Raw genomic sequence first — 21654 nt, 5'->3', positions numbered from 1 at the left:
CAAGACCTATACTAATATAGAGAAGGGCCCCACGGTTTGTTTGGTAGTTGGTGATAAAGAAATGCATTTATTTTACTTTCCTAAATTTCGTGAACACTAATAGCACGTACAAGAAGTCTTTTCAGCATCTGATTTTTATTTCACAAATGAATGGGAGATGTGGACCACAATGACAATCGAAGTCCTTGTTTTGAAATTTGCCCCAATACGATATAATCTCTTTGAGCTGGCTTAACTTTCTTTCCCTCTCATTGGGCTCTTTTAGCTGGCTCATGCATGCATACCCTAAGGAAGTATAAAAATTAAAACTTAGGAAGTATATTCTTTTGAATTTCTTAATCCTACGTACTGATTTTTCTTCCGCTCGAAAATCTCATTGGATATTATTACTTGACTTGTGAACAAGAACGAACCACGTACACAGATTTGTTCTAGCCAATTCTGAATTTACTTACTATTTTTATAGGGCTAATTACAATTTATTCACCTATAGTTTAGCTGAAATTTAAATTGTCTATTCTTAGTTTGAAATTTGGCACTTTACTTACTCTCTTAAAAATTGGCTAAATATATAATATTGCTCTCATTTTATGTCTCTTGCCTCCCAAAACAAAAAAGAACAAGAGAAAATAAGATTAAAAAGTGAGGGTTTTGTAAAAATTAAGACCAAACATTAACCCCATTTTTAATATTTCCCTAACCCTTTTTACTTTGATTGCCTATTTGTGGAAACGGACAAGGACATGATTAATCATTACAACCTCAACCTGGAGGATTTCTTGATCAATCCCTCTCCTTGTGTTGTGTTATACTTGCTATAGACTTTGTTAGGTTCTAAGACCTTTATGTTTAAATGTATTAAAACACTAATTTGTAATGTTGGCAAACCATGATCAAAACGTTTTAGTCTTGTTTAGACTACTCAAAGTAAGTGTCTTACATGTAAAGTTGGAATTGAGTTGCTGTAGAATTTATTGTGCAATTTTGCCTGGCTCCATTGATAGAGAATTAGACTCGACCGATCGAAAGTTGTGCAAATTATTTTTCTGCAGAATTTTTCAACCCAGCCTAAGCCCGTTTTACGTGTAGGGTTTTATGTTTTGCTCTAGATATAAAAGGGAAAACCTTAGCCATATTTTTTGAGAGTTGTTAGTGATGCTGTGTGTGTGAATCTTTTGTGAAATCTAGAGGTGTTTGCCTTCACACATACTTAGGGCTATCAATGAACAAGACTATGTCAAGAACTTGATGATCATTTCAGTTGTATATTCAAGAATTTAAAGATATACAAGCAGGAGTGTTTGTGCTTGCTGGGAATCCAAGAAGGCAGTAGTTCAGGGACTCAGAGTTGTCACGTGGTCGTGGTAGTAAGTTTCTTACTCGAGGTAGCAATAGGATGTTAGTGGTCTAAGTCTTTATTGTGTAAACTTCAATTCGTTCATAGTGGATTCAATTTTATCTTAAGGATAGCTAGGTTAAATCCTCCCCATATTTTTTACCTATTTGGTTTTCTTGAGTCATCATATCATTGTGTTTTTTATATTTCTGCTGCTTTGCATGATATGATTTATATGTGTTAACCTAGATCTGCATAATTTACCTAAGTTAATCACTTGGCTAAATAACTAGGTTAATCTGGTTGTGTTTAAGGGGTCTAAAAACGTACAGACTTGAACATGGTGCTACATTTCTGACTTCTACTACCTAGTATCTGAGTTTTAGGACCTCTTTTTTTTGCAGACATGCACTTGTACAATCAGGCCTGCCAACTTGCAAATGGGGAGCTTAATGGTTTATTTCTTTAGGGAGCAATCCTCGAACTAAGCCAGGTTGGACAGTGAGAGTGCACGGAAAGGTAGCCTTGTTATAATTGGTAAGTTGGTGTTTAATATGGACAAGCAATTACATGTTTATGGGTATGAATACTATCTAGACCTCTCTGGTTCAGGTCGTGTATCTTATTAATGAATTTTTCAAATTTATAACAAGTATAACACAACACAAGGAGAGGGATTGATCAAGAAATCCTCTTGGTTGAGGTTGTAATGTTTAATCACGCCCTTCCTGTCCGTTTCTACAAACAAGCAACCAAAGAAAGAAGGGGTTAGGCAAATATGAAAAATGGGACAAATGGTTGTTCTTAATGTTTACAAAACCATCATTTTTTGATCTTGTTCATTTACATTTTTTATGTTTTCGGTGAAGAGAGACATGAAATGAGAGCAAAATTACATATTTAGTCCTATTTTTAACGAAAGTGGGTTACAGAATCCTAACTGAGCTAATCTCAGGTGGATAAAATGTCAAATTTCAAACCACAGGTATAGGCAATTTAAATTTCAACTAAATTACAAGTGGGTAACTTGTAATTAGCCTATTTTTATAATAATAAAAAAACCATATATAGATTTATTAAGTTGCATGGAAATGATGTAAACGATAAAGATTGAACAAATGCATTTTCTATCTGACAGCTATGATGCTAAATCCAATTTCTACACTGACCTTGTTCTAAATATTCCCTCAAATGATACCGAAAACAGATGTAAATTTCGAACCAATCATTAAATAAGTTGATATTGTATTAAATTCTACATTAATATATACCAAAAAAATAATTTAAAAGAAAAGGATCAATATGATGAAAAGCCTCGAAGCGGTTATGATCACTGACATTCATTACCAATGTATGTTTTAGACCCCTTAAAACAACCAGATTAACCTAATTATTTAGCCAAGTTATTAACTTAGATAAATTAAGCAAATCTAGGTTAACATAAAACAATCATATCATGCAAAGCAGCGGAAAAATAAATAACATAATTATATGATGACCTAGGAAAACCAAACCAGTAAAAAATCTGGGGAGGATTTAACCTAGCTATCCTTAAGGTAAAACTGAATCCACTATAAAATAATTGAAGTTTACACAATAGCGACTTAGACCACTAACATCCTATTGCTACCTCGAGTAGGAAACTTACTACCACGACCACGTGACAGCTCCGAGTCCACTAACTACTTCTTTCTTGGATTCCCAGCAAGTACAAGCACTCCTGCTTGTATATCTTTTAAGCTCTTAATACAGCAATTGAATGATTATCAAATTCTTGACATAATCTTGATTCTTGATAACCCTAAGTATGTGTGAAGGCAAACACCTCTAAATCTCACAGAAGATTCACACACACAGTATCAACAACCTCTAAAAACGTGGCTAGAGTTTTCCCTTCTATACCTAGGGCAAAACATAAAACCCTACACGTAAAACGGACTTGGGCTGAGTTAGGAAAATCTGCACTCAAAAAAAATCTGCACGACTTTCGATCGGTCGAGTCTAATTCTCGATCGATCGAGCCAGGCAGAAATGCACAGTAAATTCTGCAGCAACTCAATTCCAACTTTACATAAATGACACATACTTTGAGCAGTCTAAACAAGACTAAAATGTTTTGATCACGATTTACCAACATTACAAATTAGTGTCTTAATATATTTATCCTAAAGGTCTTAGAACCCAACAACCAAGAATAACTTCCGCTCAAGAATTGTAATTCAAGTTCTAGCAAATTAAGAGACTTTATGCTAATTTCAAAAGGCATGAGCCCTTGATTCTTCTTATTAATAGTTTTATTAAGTTTAGGAAGGCAGCTTTAAGGAATAGAAGGAGCTAAACTTTTTAACATGTTCTATATCAATCATATATGAAGATAAGAAAAATTTGTTACTTTCTTGGTCTCATTTAATAGACTAATGACAGAAATAAATAATATTAAAAAAAATGTAGCGACAACAAGAATGACTTTGTAATTGTCATCTAAATTTTCCATCCAACAGGCCAACACAGAAAGATTAAGAACATAATCTCCATTCCTTAAGTTTCTATAAATACTGGTCCTTCTATTAAGTCCAAGCACACACTAAAACCATCATTTAAGTACCATATTAGCTTTTCCCTTCACTACACCTCAAGTTCTCTTCCATGGCCTCAAAAAATTTCTACATGAAATTCTTCGCACTACTGATTTCCTCATTTGCCATCATCCAAATGGCAATAGCTGGAGACCTAGACATCCTCACAGACTTCATAGTCCCTCCTAATGTCACCAATGTTGATGGGAATTTCTTCACGTTTACTGGCATGCATGCCCTTTTGGGTGGCTTTCCCACTGTCTTCAAGGTCACGAAGGCAAGCTTGGTTGAGTTCCATGCTCTCAATGGTCAAAGTGTTTCCTATGCTGTCCTTGAATTCCTGGCTGGCACCACAAACCCACCCCACACTCATCCTTGCGCTTCTGAGCTCCTTTTCCTAATTCAAGGTACCCTTCAAGTCAGGTTTGTTGATACAACCAACAAGCTCTTTAATAAGACGCTACAAATGGGTGATGTCTTCGTATTTCCTAAGGGTCTTGTACATTTTATACAATAATGATGTAAAATTTCCAGCTGTAGCCATTTCAGCTTTTGGGAGTGCAAACGCTGGAACGGTTGCACTTCCCAAAACTTTGTTCACCACTGGTATTGACAACAATGTCTTGGCTAAATCCTTCAAGACTGATATTGCCACCATTAAGGCTCTTAAGGCTGGTCTTGCTCCCCAGCCTTGAGGATAGAATTGATCACGGATAATGGCTATTTTATGATATCTTCTTGTTCCTTGGTGTTTTGTGTGTGTGTTTTTTTAATGATTATTCTTCTAAATCAGAAGAGTATGAATGTATTATCATGTTTGAAAGCTTTAATTTAAATGTTGTTTCTCCTATTTAGCATCAATGAGACACAAAATCTTTCACTTTTCTATTATTTTGAATATGTATGCATTTAAACATTGGAATTTCATTCATTTTATAATGATCAAAATGAGAGAAGTATTATATTGTTACAGTATGAAAAAGATGAGCTTAACAAGGGTGCACGAAACAATAAATGGATAAGACAAAATAGAGTTCAATCACGATTAGGATCAATAACTAATGCCTAAATAATCAATCTCAAGACTCTTAACAAAGAAATGATTACTGATAAAAGTAAAATAAGGTAACCTGAAGTTTTACATAATCTACACGTCAACAAGTTAAATTAAGACAGTGGAGAAGGTGTATTATGTATTTGGTACATGTATGATGTGTCCCTTCTTTCACATAGGGGTGAACTCTGTTAAATACATTATTAGCAACGCGATGTTTGATACTATGTTGTATATGCTAGAGTGGATGCGAAAGGAGAAGCATAAAATAGGAACATTGAGAACACGAGAGTTACGTGGTTCAGCCTTGTCGGCCTACATCCACGGAGGAATCCCTTAAGGGCTACATCTTTATTATGTAAGAGGATAATGCAATAACCTGTGTTACAATGAACCCTAATATGTGTATATATAAGCGACTAAACCCTAGACTACTAGTACAAGTAGGACTAAGCTTAGGCCTATTACATTGGGCTAATATATCTAATATATCTCTAACACCCTCCCTCAAACTCAAGGTGGAAGCTCAATGAAGGCTTGAGGTTGGATAAGTATGAGAAGATCTCTTGAAGATGCCTTGAATAATGCCTTTGAAGAAACCACAATGAAGAATATGCCAATTGACCAATTTTAGAGTTTCAAATGAAGAAACGGAGTCCAAAATTGGAATTTACGCGAAAAATTGAGCAAGATAGGCCCTTTCGTAAATTTTAACTTTGGTCAAAGGTCAACGCAAAAGTCAAAGTTAACAAAAGTCAATGGATCTTGGTCAAAGTCAACGGCCAGTGCTCACAAGTCAAATCCGGGCGGTCCGGGTCGGGTCGGTCGGGTCAATAGTCAGCTAGGTGACGTTGTGCTAACGAGGCGACACTGCTGATGTGGCTGGCTGACATGGCTGATGACATGTCTAGGGCTGACGTGGCTTGTTGCTTGCGTGGTTGCTGACGTGTAACGATGATGTCATCAGGGGTTCTTCGGTGCGTGTTGGCGAGTGACGGCGTTCACTAGCGCGTGCTTCTGTCACTAGCGCGTGGGTGCAAGAATCCAGGAGGCACATGAGAGCGCATTCGTGCGCGGATGAGAACCAGATTTTCGTGCTTCATAGATCGGCGGACGAGAAGGCCGATAGGTTGGCGCATGTGCCCAGAAGACAATCTGGAAGTCAAGAATCTATGGCGGCGCGTGGGATATTTTTCGGAGACAACTGCAACAAGTGGAGGCCCGTGGCAACGCTTCGGGTGACCGGATTTCTGGGTTTTTCTCGCAAGAGGCCGAGGTTAACGTCTGTATGGTTGGTTTCGTCGGGCAAAGACTTGATGTGCACAGATCTGATAGGGAGAGGCACGGATTGCTTGGGCTTGAGGATCTGGACACAGCAGTGAGCCATGGCGGCTGCAAGATGCCGTGGAGTCTAGATCCAGCGGATAAGCTTGTGTGACTTCTAATGGTGGTGTGCAAGCGAGAATCTTCTTTGCTTGCTAGAGATGTTTGTTTGATGCCAAGAACGAAACTTGGCTCTGATACCATGTTAAATACATTATTAGCAACGTGATGTTTGATACTATGTGTATATGCTATAGTGGATGCGGAATGAGAACTATAGAATAGGAACATTGAACACGAGGGTTACGTGGTTCAGCCTTGTCGGCCTACATCCACGAAGGAATCCCTTAAGGGCTACATCTTTATTATGTAATAGGGTAGTACAATAACTTGTATTACAATGAACCCTAACATGAGTATATATAGGCGACTAAACCCTAGACTACTAGTACAAGCAAGATTGGGCTTAGGCCTATTACATTGGGCTAATATATCTAATGTATCTCTAACAAACTCCACACTTTAACGTTGACCTCCATATAAGAAGGAGGAAACATACACCTAATACATGGTGTATTTTGCCACCAAGACATTGATTTGATGAATATAGGGAATGCACTTTATAGAGAAGTTACAACTTAAAATATAATTGAACAAAATTTTGGATACAACTTGCCAAACACTTAATTTGGACCTAACATGGTTAGATGTTGAAATAACTTATAATATAAAAACAAGATAAATACCCCTCAAGTACGGAGGCTCGAATTTCAAAATCCGAATAAATCAAGAAACAAACAAGTCCATTTGGTGCCATGAACTTGTGCACAACTTTTTGCACAACTTGCCCATGTGTCGAGTTGTGCACTAATTGGTGGCACCAGAATTTTTCGGAAGCAAACTTATGTGTGAAGTTTAGTAGTAATTATAGATATTATTACATGCATTCAAGAGTCCATTATATTGTGTCAATCACCACTTGACGAAAAAAAATCCAGATAATATCTTGTCTTGATATTTCTTTTCCTTCCCTTAAAAAGAAAAAAAAAAAGAAAAAAAAAAGAAAGAAATGAAAGAGAACACACCCTACTTTCTTGTGAATTACCCAAGAAACAGTACTGTACAAAATTGTTTTAAGTTGCACTAACAACACTTTTTTTAAAGGGAAAAAAAAAAACTCTCTCTAGGGTTTAGGTTAATTACAAATTGGCCTTTGGCAGGGGCAGAGTCAGGAATTTTTGTTTGGGGGGCCAAGTTGCGATGCTAATATATTTATCAAGACAACTTCCACACACACATATATATATACACACACGCACGATTTTTTATTATATATACACACACTTTTTTATTTGATAAGTTATATATATACACACACACCCAACAAAAAAAAAAGAGCTTAGTATTCTCAATCAAAATTATTTTTGATGGTGATCTTTCATAAAATAAAATTCATTTTTTCCATTTTTCATAGTTAAATTCTTAATAAGTTTTAAATACAAATTATCAAATTTTATGCTAAAGTAAGTAAAAAATATTTTAGTTGAACTAATGAAATTTTCAAATACATGAATGATCCAAAACTTAGAGGAATAAGTTAGGCTCCAAAAATATTTAAAACTACCTTACTTTAACCCATTATATGACAACTAAAGACATATTTTATGTGTAGTTTTAGTGACAAATTTTTTTAATGAGTCAATGACTTGTTAATTATCATATAACGGGTTGAAAAAGATAAATTCAAACATGTTTGATACCAAATTTTATCAAATATTTAACAGATATAGAAGCACATTTTATAATAAAAAATAGAATTGCGAAAAATAAAGTAATATCTATATAACTATTAGACCAATTTTTTTTTTAAGAGCATTATTGGACTAATTCAAATATTTGGGGGGGGGGGGGGGGAACTCTTATTTTTGTAGACTAAATTTTGAAAACATAAAAATAATTGTATATATATTTAAAAAAAATTCAAAATCATGGCCCCCCACCCTTTTACATGCCTCCGCCCCTGGCCTTTGGAACTAACTTTCTTTAACTCTTATAGATAGAAAAATCATGAGACTACATTAAGAAGATTTATGAACTGATTTATTGATCTTGTAATTTTTTCGTCCATAAGAGCTAATAGTAATTAGTCCATGAGATCAATTTGGTAGATATCAATTCTACCTTAGGGAGTTCTAAGGTAGAATTGTACGGTGAGTGTTTAATTAGCCTTTTTAAACTTCCCACTTCCTTTTGCCTGTTAGAGCAAAAAGAGTAGGGGTGGCTTGGTGGCTTTTGTTGATAATTTGGAATCATTCTACCAATTGTTGGCGATAAGAATTAGCGTTAGGAAGAAACACATTTAAAGTTCTATTAAATACACAACCTTACCTTGCAAACATGGGCTTTCCTGAAAAATTAATATTACAATTTAGGATTGAATAATAACATTTAGAATTTTAAATATCATAACACCATATATATTATTAGATACAAAAATAAAATCTTAGTTGTCACATGCTCTTGTATAACTTTGAAAGGAAAAAGAAAATAGCCTTGGGAAAAAAATATTCCCAAATATATAATTTGCAAAAGAAAATTCCCTCACACATTTGAAAATTCCCTCACACACTAATTTTATATGTTAAAGTAGTCTATTGTAATAAGTAGATACTTTCTGCCCACCAAATTTTACATGGACCCACATTTTTTTTTCAGCCATTCACAATCTAATATTTTTGTAAGTTATGAAAATTGGTGTAAAATTAAGTGTGCTTATAGTATTATTATTACACACACACACACACACACACATATATATATATATATATATATATATATATATATATTAAAACATTGAATGAGAGAACGTTTGGCCTGAAAATTATAAAATGATAAATAAAGATATTGAAGGAAATTACTGTGTTGATCTTTTGGTATAGAAGGCGCGAAATTGTTCTCAGGAAGTTTGTGTTGTATTTTCATCATCCTTCATGTATTGTAAGCTAAATTAATTATGGCAGACATTTGGGGGGGTTTTGCACCCCAAATTTTTTGTTTTTTAATATATGTGTCTTAATGAATTTCCATTTCAACCCATAAAAAGAAAGAAAAAAAAAAAAAGAGATGAATATATTACTTGGCCAGGAGAAGAAGAAGATTAGAAGAAGAAAAACTTATAACAAGTAGTGATATTCTAAATATATATGTAGCAATACAAATATAGTAAATTAGCAATACATTCCAAGCAACACACTAACGTCTTATTTTTTTGTCCAATAACTTACAATACCACACAAGAAACTTATTAACAGTGACTATAGGAGGATACAGAAACGCTGGAGGTGATTACATTCTTCATTCTTCACACACTCCACTAGTCATATAGTACAGCCCTACACTATACCCTTTTCTACCCAATACAGTATATTATTATACTATATAGACCACACTGTCATAGATAATCAAGGAATGCCTATGATGGGAAAGAAAGGAATGTAATAGCTAGATGGTGCTAAACCCCACTCTGGTGGCAGAGGCAGATCGATGGTCTTGGATGAACCAAACTTGTTCTTGATGGGCTTGCATTTCGCAGCTTCGATGGTAGAAGGGCAAGATTCGGAAAAGCTGAGAGGAGTGGAGATGGTGTAGGTGTTAGGCTCATGGGTTGTGATAATTTTGGATACCATGTATTTTTTTGAGGCATAGAGCTGGGTTGGACCCCCTAGAAGCTTGGCATGGCAATTCAGTGGAGGAGATGATTTTGGAGTACTGTCTGAGGGAAGCTCAACTTCAAAAGAGCCATCATCTTCTGTGATTGTCGTAGCCAACTTTTTAACTCGATCACACTTCACAAGAACCTTAATGCCTGGTACAAAATAGGCAGAGTATAGAAAGTTTAGCTGCTTGAGAGACTAGGGCTAATCAAGTCAGACAATGAGTCAAAGTTGGTTGAATTTATAGAAGGCACAGCAACAAATTTTATAAAGAGAATGCTAGAAATACAACTTTTTGACAAAAATTTTTACACTAATGTATTGATTGTGGGCCAAAACTAATAAAAATTTGTCATAACAAAAAATTATAAAAATGTTATAAAATAGTTTATGGTTATGAGGTTACTTATTTTATAATAAAAAAATTTACAAAGTGACAAACAACTAATAAGAGTCACTTCAATGATTAATAAATAAGTTATATATATGATTAGTTACAACACATTATCAATTTATAAGTTTTATATAGTAAAATTTGTAAGATAATGTTTATTATCATAAAAAGATTTACAAATAATAACTAATAAGTGTCAACGACTAATAAATAAATATCTCAATTATCTTTATGGTATTGACAACAACACATCGTCACTTTATAAGCCTTTAGCAGTAAAATTTGTAGGATAATGTGTATTATACACCACCTATTACACAAACTCTTAAAATGCACTAAAATCACAATTTCCAAGTTAGAAATTGTGACTTTGTACCCGTTTGGATAGTGTTGACGTTTGTGTTTGCGTCCTTTTTTTTTTTTTTAAGTGCATTTCGGCAAAATTTATATTTTTTCAGTGGGTCTCATGCACTGTTTACAGGACTTCCAACTTTTTTTTTTTTAGAGAAACTTTCATTAAAAATGAGTCTGATGGCACTATCCAAACATTTAAAAATTATTTTGCTACAGTATTTTCAGTTCTCAACAAAATAAGCGGTATCTAAACATACTATTTATTTTAAGTCATGATTTTAGTGCATTTTTCCAGATTTGTATTATTTCCGGCATCTCTTAAAGTCATTTATTTCATCATGTACATTTTGCTCCATACCTAAAATATATAGTAGTGTCCATGCAGTTTTGAAGCAATACACTATAGTATAACTTGCCACAAAAAAAAAAAAAAAAAAAAAAAAAAAAGAGCAAAACACTAAACAATGTTATAGTACCACAACCAATGCTATAATTTCCCTAGCTAAAATACTGAAGAGATGGCAACATAAAGATAATTTTGTTTAGGACTTCAAGCATGTAAATCGGAGGGAAAGAAAGTTGAGCACAAACCCGAGAAGGCATCATTGTGACTGCAGTCATGGCAAGAGGCCTTGCCCTTCACAACATAGCATGTTGAAATCTCTATCTTCGCAAAAGCCAAAACAAAGAGAAGTGCTGTGATCAACTTAGGTAAAGCCATGGAGGCACAGACAGAAAAGATATGGATGTAAACTTTGAGGAGAATATGCAACATAAGAGCTCATAAATATAGAGACTAGGAACAAGACCTATACTAAATGAAAAGGGCCCCACGGTTTGTTTAGCAGTTGGTTGTAAAGAAATGCATTTATTTTACTTTCCTAAATTTGATGAACATTTTACTAAGAAAAAATAAAATTGATGAACACTAACAGCACGTACAACTGTACAAGAAGTCTTTTCAGCATCAGATTTTATTTCACAAATGAATGGGGAGATGTGGAGATATGGACCACAACGACAATCGAGGTCCTTGTTTTGAAATTTGCCACAGTACGATATACTCTCCTTGAGGTTGGTCCCCAAAAGAAAAGTTATAGGAAACCAAAAATTCAAGCTTGTTTTGGTTTAAAAATTGAAAATTATTATTCGAAAATATTTGTAAAAATATGTGTAGGTGAAAAATATGTAAAAATATGTATAATATTGTTTAAAAACTGAAAATTATCATTTGAAAACACAAATCAAACACTTCTAACATCGTTAATTAAAACAAATGATTAGGTAAAAAGTGAATAATGGTAGTTGTTCTTAAGGCCTTATAATATTCATGAAATATTAAGTTCAAAATTTTTTGCATATTTTGAAGCAATCCTCATGAGATTTATTTATGTAATAATTTGGTGTGTGTGGAACGGGAAGACCGTATACACTTGAGAAAACAGTTAAATATTCGAAGAGATTTAGACACCATCGTTTATAATTTAAAAAAAAAAAATTAAGGATTGCCCTAAGAAATATTGATTTTGGCAAAAGCAATAAGCATTCATTTCATCATTTTTTTTTTTTTTTGGTTTTGTTGCTGAAACATTCATTTCATCATTTATGTTACCTTAGCATAGCTTGGGGCTCTCTCTCTCTTTCGAATGTATTATACCATATTATTCAGATGACATCACTGGATAATATCACCATGCATAATAACTCGCATGATCATCAATTGCATTGGATGAGTAGAGAGAGCAATTGTTCATGACTTCAATATTCTGCAGAATGGCAGATGATTGTCTCCCACGGTGCTAAAAAGTGCCAGAAGAAAAATCATGAATAATGTAAAATTCATATACAATTAGTAAGGAAAAAATTAAAAATGTCATAGTTAGTGCACAAAATTTCTATTTTTTTTTTTTTAAGATTTGATAGAAATGATTAATAAATAACCTATTCGCATTTTTTTTAGTGTGACAAATTCCTGGACAATTGACAAAACAATAAATTCAAATGCATGCATCTACAATATAAATTAGGGGATATTGGGCTTTTGCTCTTATTTTACAAAAATAACAGTAATATGTCTTTGTTTTGAAATTATTTAGATTCATGTCTCTGTTTATAAAACTCGATTTTAACAAAATTGAGTTCGGTATAAAACTTAATATCCTCAAAATCGAGTTATATGTAAATTTTTAAGTGGCAAAATATGTATAGAACTCGACATTGTTAATGTCGAATTTCCCTTGTAACTCGATTTTTTTAAAATCGAGTACTAAAACAAGAAAACAGACCTAAATAATTTCAAAATTAAAATATTGTGCTAGATTTTTTACAAAATAAAAACAAAAGTCGATTATCCCCGTATAAACCATGTGTGTGAACTGTGAAAGTGTTATGAGGAGAAAATGTCTAATGAGTCGGAATTATACACCATTTGTAAGGCTGACATGTGAGCCTCACAAGGGTCATACAAGATTTTCTCGTCATCGGTGAAAGTTGAAAAAATTCAAAAGCAGGCATCATCCCACCACCGGCGAATTAAATTAAGGAGACGCCATCCATTGTCTACCACATATATTCAATTGATCCATATCTTCTCCTCCAACTTCTGACATCGGACATTAAAAACCATTAATTACATTGCACATCTTTGTAGGAAGTGCGTCGTTTTGTGCTCAACAATTGAAACATTGAAATTCTGCAATATATGTGGGATCGATATACTCCTATAAAACGAGTGTAAAGATGGTACTGAAAATTCAAAAGTGCTTGCCAACTCCCAGAATATGAATATCGATAAAGTACTCAATTAATACACGGTCAAAAGAATCTACCTCAAGTCCAAATGAGCAGCATATATGTTCCAAATAAGTCAGATACAACTAAATGATATTCAGAGATACATGTAAGCTTCCCCTACCATTTTTTGAGCTAGAGTACTGAAAAATAAAGGGTCCCTTTTCATAGTCATGCTTGCTGACATGTTATTGAAGCTTTCCTGCACAGAAAGACATTTTTTAGCTACAAAACAAAGTAGCTAGGGTTTAAAATTATTCAAGTTACACTCTTAAAATAATATAAAATTATTATAGCAAATATTACCAATCTATAAATTTAGTGCAAAAAGTGCCAACAAAATTCAAGTAGCCCGTATCTTGAGATTGTAGAAGACTTAAGATCTTTGGGACGGAAAATTTGTTTCCAAACTGAAACCATCTAAATAATTTACATACCAAACGCAATTAATAATAGGTAATTAAGTAATTCAAATTAAATGCATAATTGGGTAGGGTTAGGATACTCAAGAAGTAACACCAAACCCTTCCTAAATGCATTAAAATTTCAAAACCCTTACTATTCAGGGTGGAGTCGGAAAACCCACTGAACAATATTCATTGTCATTTCTATTGGAGAGAGACATAATAACTAATAAGGTTACTTCTTGTTACTAAACTTAATAATCAATCAAAACAAAAAGGACAATCACAATTATTACCATTATAGTATGCTCTTAAAACATGGAGGTACCCTACAGTTGGTTCATGACATTTAAAATTCTCCACTTATTACATCGTTTCAATTAGATTGTTAGTTCATAAAGAGGGTTGCCGGGTTGGAAGGGGGGAGGGGGGGGGGGGGGGTGGGGTTCTTATATTTTAATTCTGCCAATTAATATATTACATCGTTTCAATTTAAATCAAGTTCAAGCCACTATCCATCTATGTTATTAATTTATGCCGTACTGGGTTGTAATGGAGTGGGAAAAAAAAAGGGAAATTGTTGACAAAACTTTTATTTTCACCTAAGAGGTTTTGAAACCTAGATTGTTCATTGAACCGTAAAAGGAAAAGGTTCAAGATTTTTGAAGTCAGACCGAAATTTAACCAAGGTCAAATCGTAATGACATCAATTAATCTAATAATTATTTAAAATATAAATTAATATATTATGTAGGGACGCAATTTGGGGCAAATGCCCGAAAGAGAAAAGGGAGAGGTCCAATGAGTCCAATACAATGAATTTGTAGAGAGTGGATTAGAAAACTAGGTTTTAATGAGTTTAGATAATAATTATAATGGATAAAGATGACAATAGAATAAAGATGAACTGATTTTATCTAAGAAAAATCGTCCTTGGACACAATCTGAGAAGGTTGGTTCTTGTATCTATTTCTTTTAGGGTTAATTACAAATATTGTTCTTGATTTTACAATGTTTTTCTCTCCATTCTCTGATCCCTTCCCCTCAGGGCCTCCCCCCTATTTTATACTATCTTCCTTCTTGTATCTCTACTCTCCACTTGTAGATCAGATTATTAGTATTGATTCTTGTCCCATCAGCACCTTCTTGAAATCTTTGGGAGTAGCTGTAAGGCTAAAAAACTACTATTCAGGTATCACTTCCTCATTAATATAGTTAGAGAGTTAGTTACAGAGTATTCACTACAGTGACAACAGCTTTCTCTTAGATATTTTATAATTTTCCTTTGCCTTGTGCTCTCACGATGTATATCCTTATCAATAGAGTCTCCTGGAACGTTGCTTCTGGACAGCAAATCATACCTTCTGAACTCTGCTTCGCTCAGCCGAGGAAGCATCCCTCCTCAAACCCCTTTCTCGGATCATCATAACTAGACCCCTTTCTTTATTCATCAATGCCAACCTCTATAATAACGTTTACCATCTTCGGACAACAAGGCGTCCTCGGATCGGGCCTCCGGCCCAATATATACTATTGGGTCTATCATCCCTACATATTAAATTAGTATAAACATAAAATTTGACTAAAATAAACCAAATAAATATAAAGGCCATCTTTCAAATGTATTTTTCATATCACAACTTCTATTCTAGTGTTCAAAAATCAATGCAATATTATCAATTGTTAATAATAATAATAATAATAATAATTGTAGGGATGACAGGCCCAGTAGTGTATATTGGGCCGTGGGCCCTATCCGAGGATGCCTAGTAGTCCGAAGATAGGTAAACGTCATCGCGGAAGTCCACGTTAGTGAATGAAGAAAGGGGTTTGACCATGAGGGTTCAAGAAGGAGGTCTGAGGACAAATGACACCTCGGCTTGTCAGAGCAGAGGTCAGAAGGGCGGGCCTGCCATCAAGAGTAGCATTCTGGGCAGTTCTACTGGTAAGGATAGTCATCAGGAAGGGATAAGGCAACGAGAAAGTAAGAAATATCTAAGGGAAAGCTGCTACCATCGCATTGAATGCTCTGTAGCTAACTCTTTGGCAGTATTAATGTGAAAGTGATACCTGAACAATGATATTCAGCCTCACAACTATCTCTAAAAGTTTCAAGAATGTGCTAATGGGACAAGGATAAGGGCTAGCCATCTGATCAACAAATGGATGGCTGAGATGGAGCAAAAGAAGGGCGATATAAAGAAGAAAAATCCCATTGTAGAGGGGTATCTGAGAATTGGTGGAAAAACATTGTAGCAACAAGAACTGGACTTGTAATCAAATTCAAAAGAAATATATACAAGAACTAGTCTACTCAGATTGTGCCGATGACGATTTTCTTTGGATAAAACCAGTTTATTTTTGTTTTCTTATCATCTGGACCCACTATAATTGTTATTCAACACATTAGAGCCTAGTTTTCTAACTCACTCTCTACAAAATTGTATTGGGCTATTTGGGCCTAAATCCTTTTACCTTTTGGGCTTAGTAACCAAACTGTGTTCTTACAATAATAAAAAAAAATTATTTATTTACAATATATTATCAAGGTAAGATTTACAAAGTAAATTAAATAAATACTTACAACATTATACACTTTTATACAAATATGTATAATATTGTACACTCATTATAAATATATACAATGTTTTAAGCATTGTTTTAATCTACAATACAAAAGCAATAAATTATTTTTTTTTTTTTTTAAGTTTGTAGCATGCTATTATGATGTGCCATTCAAATAAAAAAAAGCTTTTAAAAAATTACAAACCTAAATGAAAGGCGGAAACATAGCCAAATGTCCAACTTTTCACATGGAGAAAGGTGGTGCCTGTTAATGCAATAGACCGTAGAGGTAGACAGAAGAAGAAAGAAGAAGGAAAATGTAGATGAGGAAGAAGAAGAAGAAAAGGTTTGTACTTGTCATCTCATTGTACGTGAATTTTCTGATTTAGTGTGTTTTGGGATTGCAATTTCAAGCTTAGGGTAGAGAAGGCATAGAAAATAGCACAAACAACTTAGTTTCACTAGAGATGAACTGAAGTCTTTTTTTTTTAGCTTTAGCCTGAACCGTGAGACCCTGTCACGGTTCTCAAATTCGGGCAGTTTGACCTCGGTTTGCATGGTCCACTGAATTTTTTGTATAGAATGGGTTTTGGGGTTAAAAGAACTGTCCAAATGAACGGTTCTCAGTTAACCAGGTCGGACCGTAACGACTGGTACGAATGTCAAAACCATAAATAACCAATTTTGATTTTCTAACAATGATCAATTTCTCACTCCAAGCAAATGTTTCTCTCTCTAAACAGAGTTTTCAATCACGATGGTTTCTATTATATGGATGTTAAATTGATTTATGAACAAGCACAATCTGAAATGTAGAATTTAATTAGTGGTTTCCTTTTTTTATCTACTTAATTAGTACCCAAAATAATGGAAATAAATAATTGCCTTATATTGAAACTATTTCATAAATATAAGACTTAAATTAACAAAATAAAAAACATGGACCTATAAAACATGGTAGAAACTTTGGGACTTTTATGTAATTTCCCCCAGAGAGAGAGAGAGATTTTTATTCCTTCTTACTCATAATTTCTCAAAATTACTCAAAGTCCACATATTTGGCCTACCATATATATGATGCCTTCTCAAACTTTGAAGAAAAAGACAAGAATACCCCTCTAACCTCCCATAATCACATGCAACAAGCACCCTTAACATGTAGTCCTGTAGTCTAATAACTTACAATACATATTTGTCATCTTTTTATTAAACTCGAGAATGTGTGATATGGTGGGTGTCATGGATAGATGCTAAGAAATTATAAAATTCATGAAGTATTCCATACAGCTGGTGTATTACACTTCTCTTTCAGATAAATATAGATTTCCTATGTATAGTTTACGCTTATGTGAGAGGAATGTATACTACATCAGGCGTCGTAAATAATTTCATATATAAGTTAGAGAAATAGAAATTTTTTTTTTTTTTTTTTAAGTTTTGCATAATCAAGTGATGTTAACACTTGTTATGTCATCAAATTTTATTAAAGTTAACCAAACTAATAGATGTAAGCACAATGGGTGTCACAACAACATCACAGAGTACTTCCTAGTTTTAAGGGCATGCTTAGTGATAATCACAATTATCTCATAGAAAATTATGGTTGAAAATTAGTTGATCATGGACTGTTTCTGTTACAATTCTAGTATCCCACATGGATTAAGTATAAGTTTAATCGTGTGTTTATAAGCTTTTGGGCACCCTCCCCTTGCAAGCCGATTTTTAAGGATGAGTTATACTCACGAGTTCCTAACATTTAGTATCAGAGCCAACCACCACCCCGATTAATCGAGCGTAGCTCATTGAGTATGAAATCAAATGAATTGTTGTTTTGTGGTCGGATCTCAGAGGGGCAATGTAGAGGCTAGATTAAAATAACTGATAGATAAGTAGAGCCACCAAAAAGAGAAAAGCTTACCATCGAGTTAGTGTTACTAGAATTAGCCGTCGTGGACGTTGGCTACGAAGTATGGTGATATGTTATGATCCTAGTATCCCACAATGATTAAATATAAGTTTAATCATGTGCTTATAAGCTCTTAGACACCCTCTTCTTGCAAGCCGGTTTTAAATGGTGAATTCTATCCATAGATTCCTAACAGTTTCCAAAATTGATTAAGATTCTTTTTATGGTCTTGCCTCTTGGAATGTAGTAGTGAATAATCTTGCAAAAGATATATAATTCTATCTAATGAGACGTAAATTTTCAACAATGAAAAAAATTCTAGGCTCTTGTAATTTGGAATCCCATTTTTTCAAGAGCACTATTTGTTACACATGTGTAATTACGGGTTGAACCCACGTTTTTAGTTAGAAAATGTAGTGTGTAAAAACTTTTAGCAATTTTTTTCAAACATTGATCACCTGCTACACCTACATTAGATTGACTACATTTGGGAAAGATGTGTTAGAAATATATGATTAAATGATTAAATTTACCATATCTTAATAGCTTAAACTTTTGGGACAATCAGTAATTTAATATGGTATTAAAGCTTGATCCTTGTCTCCTTCATTATACTTTTCATTTAAATTGTCACATGTTGGGCCTCACATATTAAAATGTAGTTTCAACTCAACTGATAAAGTCTCTGATGGTTGAATAAGAGATATGAAATTCAATTCCCGTCTACACCAAAAACTGATTGGTGTCTTGGTTTGATGACAAAGAGCGGATGCTATAGGTTAAAACTTTCTTTAAAAAAAAAAAAAAAAATCACACCTAAGGAAAAATGTTAAAAATATATGGTTAAATGATTAAATTTATTATATCCTAATAATTTAAATTTTTGGATCAATTAGTAATTTAACAAGACAAGCAGCCACATGCAAACCTAAAGAACACGACAAATGATAAGTCTAAGATCGAAGTCTAAAATGATAAGCCACATGCAAACTTCGCAGTAATTAAAGCCGTAAGTTTAGATTTTGTTTCAGAGAAATTTAGTAGGATTTTATTGGATTGAAAGAGGGTCCATTTCCAAGTTCTTAGATTAGACTGCTACGATATGAACTTTTAGGAAAGGGAAGTCATTTTCCCGAAAGAAAATTGGTAAGTCTCCATTTTAAAAGGTTTCTATTAATTCTTCACTGGTGGGGAGCTACATTGGAGATTTTGATACCAGCTAATGTCCTCAAACAAGGAAACTCTGCAATATTTGTCGTTAATTGTACAAACAGGAAGTGATGGCATCATTTCATCAACAAAAAAGAAAAGAAAGTGATAGCATCATGTGAGAAACAAGGATATTTACAGCTTTGTCCCTCTGATAAAGAACAGAAACACAAAAGTCGATGTTTATTTGAAGAAGATATATACTAGCTTTGTTATTTCTATTTACATCCAACCAAAAGTTTAGGCCTTTTATTATGCGTATGTATTAGTTGGTGTATGTCACCATCCTCTTTTATATTTTTTCTGCATGTAATTATGGTTGAGTTGCAAATATAGTTGAAAATATATACGCGAGCCACAATTTTTAGTTGATTATGAATGGTAGACTATTACGTTCATAGTTTCTAAAAAAAAAAAACAAAAACAAAGATTATCACGTTCACATGGATCTATCAATTTTTTTCCCATTCCGGCCCTCACAATTGACCACTGAAGAGTTGAGGTGAGAGTTCTAATGCAAAATTTGTCTCTAGACTTTTTCGTGTACATGGTATTTTATATATATATATATATATATATATATATATATATATATATATATAATAGAGTTTCAACCTATGACATTCGCTTTTGTAATTTTTATTCTTTATTATCAAATCAAGACACCAATCGATTTTTGGTGTATAGGCAGAGATTGAACTCCAAATTTCTTATTCAACGATTAGAGATTTTATCAGTTGAGCTAACTAGAACCCACCATGATATAATATATTTAATTGTATGGTACAAGCTCATTTTATTTTGTTTAAGATTAAATCAATACAATTAAATATACATAATAAAAAAACATAAATCAACATACTTACAGGTATATTAAAAATTTGAATGAAAAATTCAAGATTAAAAGAACATATTTATTATATTTTAGTATATTTAGTTTATATTAACATAATTTTATAAGATGCTATAAAAAATCAACTAGTTAAGCATTTAACATGTTATATCTAACAATAAGATTGAATCATTCAAATTATATATATAAAAAAATCTGAATGGAGAAAAAAAAATCACCATTATAATAAAATATGAAAAGAATGATGTTAATATAAATAGTAAAATAAGGAACTAATTAAAAATATTAATTTTTGATAATTTCATTGTCGTATATAACAAGATAAACAATTATACTATTAATAATAGTATTTAAATTTAGTCAAGTTAAAGTATTTTTGTACAAGTAAAATACAAAAGGAAAAAGTTAATGTATATTTTATACATTTAGATATATAAAACTTATATTTTCCAGAGTACTTTTGTTTCTTACAGTATACTGGTGTTCTTTTATTTGTTTTTTTTTAAATTAAAAAGATGGACACACATACATGTAATATTGTAATATATGGTATAGTATGTGTATTTTACTATTACTAACCATTTGCTCTCCTTTGTTAGAATTTCTTCCAAATTAAATTTTCTGTTACATGTTTTTAAAAAAAACAAAATTCCTAATGGCAAAGGATAAAATTCTTATTATCAATAGTTAAGAAAAGAAGTTGATCAGTTTTTGAAATTTAAGAAGCACAATACTAGTGCAACAAAATTAATGGGGGAGAAGTTCACTAATTTATTTTTCTAACTTTGCTCTTTACTAGGAGGTGTTTGTTCATTCACAATTCAACTATTTAGGCTCTTTTGTACTATTATTCATCCTTTGGACATGAGTTCTGAAGTTCATGTTCAATTTAATATGTGTCTTTCGATTAAGGTCAACAAAATGGTTATTAGAAAGGTTTTATTTCTCTTATTATTCCAAAACCATGAACTGCAGCAGGCTAAGGATAAATTATTAAGACACAGGACAATGCATTGTTGTAGATAATTTTGGGGAGTTCATGGCTAGTTGGTGTTGGGTGCTGCTAGAACGTTAGACCAGACTATTGGAAAGGGTAAAACTGTCCACGCTCACTTTCAAGTTAGGACTCACCCACTGTTCATTTGGAATGCCGTATTCATATTGTAACCACTAGCGG

General features: G+C 33.2%; 1 protein-coding gene and 1 pseudogene across 1 annotated transcript; one reads left to right on the top strand and one right to left on the bottom strand.

The window, feature by feature from the left end:
- Nucleotides 1-3982: 3982 nt before the first annotated feature.
- On the top strand, nt 3983-4607 carry LOC142605725 (germin-like protein 9-3; annotated as a pseudogene).
- Nucleotides 4608-9453: 4846 nt separating this feature from the next.
- LOC142605654 (uncharacterized) lies at nt 9454-11519 on the bottom strand. The gene is made up of 2 exons (XM_075777085.1): nt 11342-11519; nt 9454-10154 (listed from the first exon to the last, which is right to left on the bottom strand). Exons 1-2 carry the CDS (start codon nt 11469-11471, stop codon nt 9751-9753), a joined length of 534 nt encoding a protein of 177 aa, XP_075633200.1. The 5' UTR covers nt 11472-11519; the 3' UTR covers nt 9454-9750.
- Between the last annotated feature and the right edge of the window lie 10135 nt (nt 11520-21654).

This window comes from Castanea sativa, chromosome 8 (assembly GCF_040712315.1).
Source record: "Castanea sativa cultivar Marrone di Chiusa Pesio chromosome 8, ASM4071231v1".
Taxonomy (NCBI): Eukaryota; Viridiplantae; Streptophyta; class Magnoliopsida; order Fagales; family Fagaceae; genus Castanea; species Castanea sativa.
The sequence above is the reverse complement of the archived record's forward strand: the minus strand, read 5'-3'. Positions and strand labels throughout refer to the sequence as shown.

What these genes read in the sequence shown, in the direction of transcription:
- LOC142605654 (XM_075777085.1), bottom strand. Translation starts at nt 11,471, where the DNA reads ATGGCTTTACCTAAGTTGATCACAGCACTTCTCTTTGTTTTGGCTTTT. An exon ending in TCACAATGATGCCTTCTCGG is followed by an intron (nt 10,155 to 11,341) that starts GTTTGTGCTCAA and finishes ATTTTGTACCAG; the next exon opens with GCATTAAGGTTCTTGTGAAG.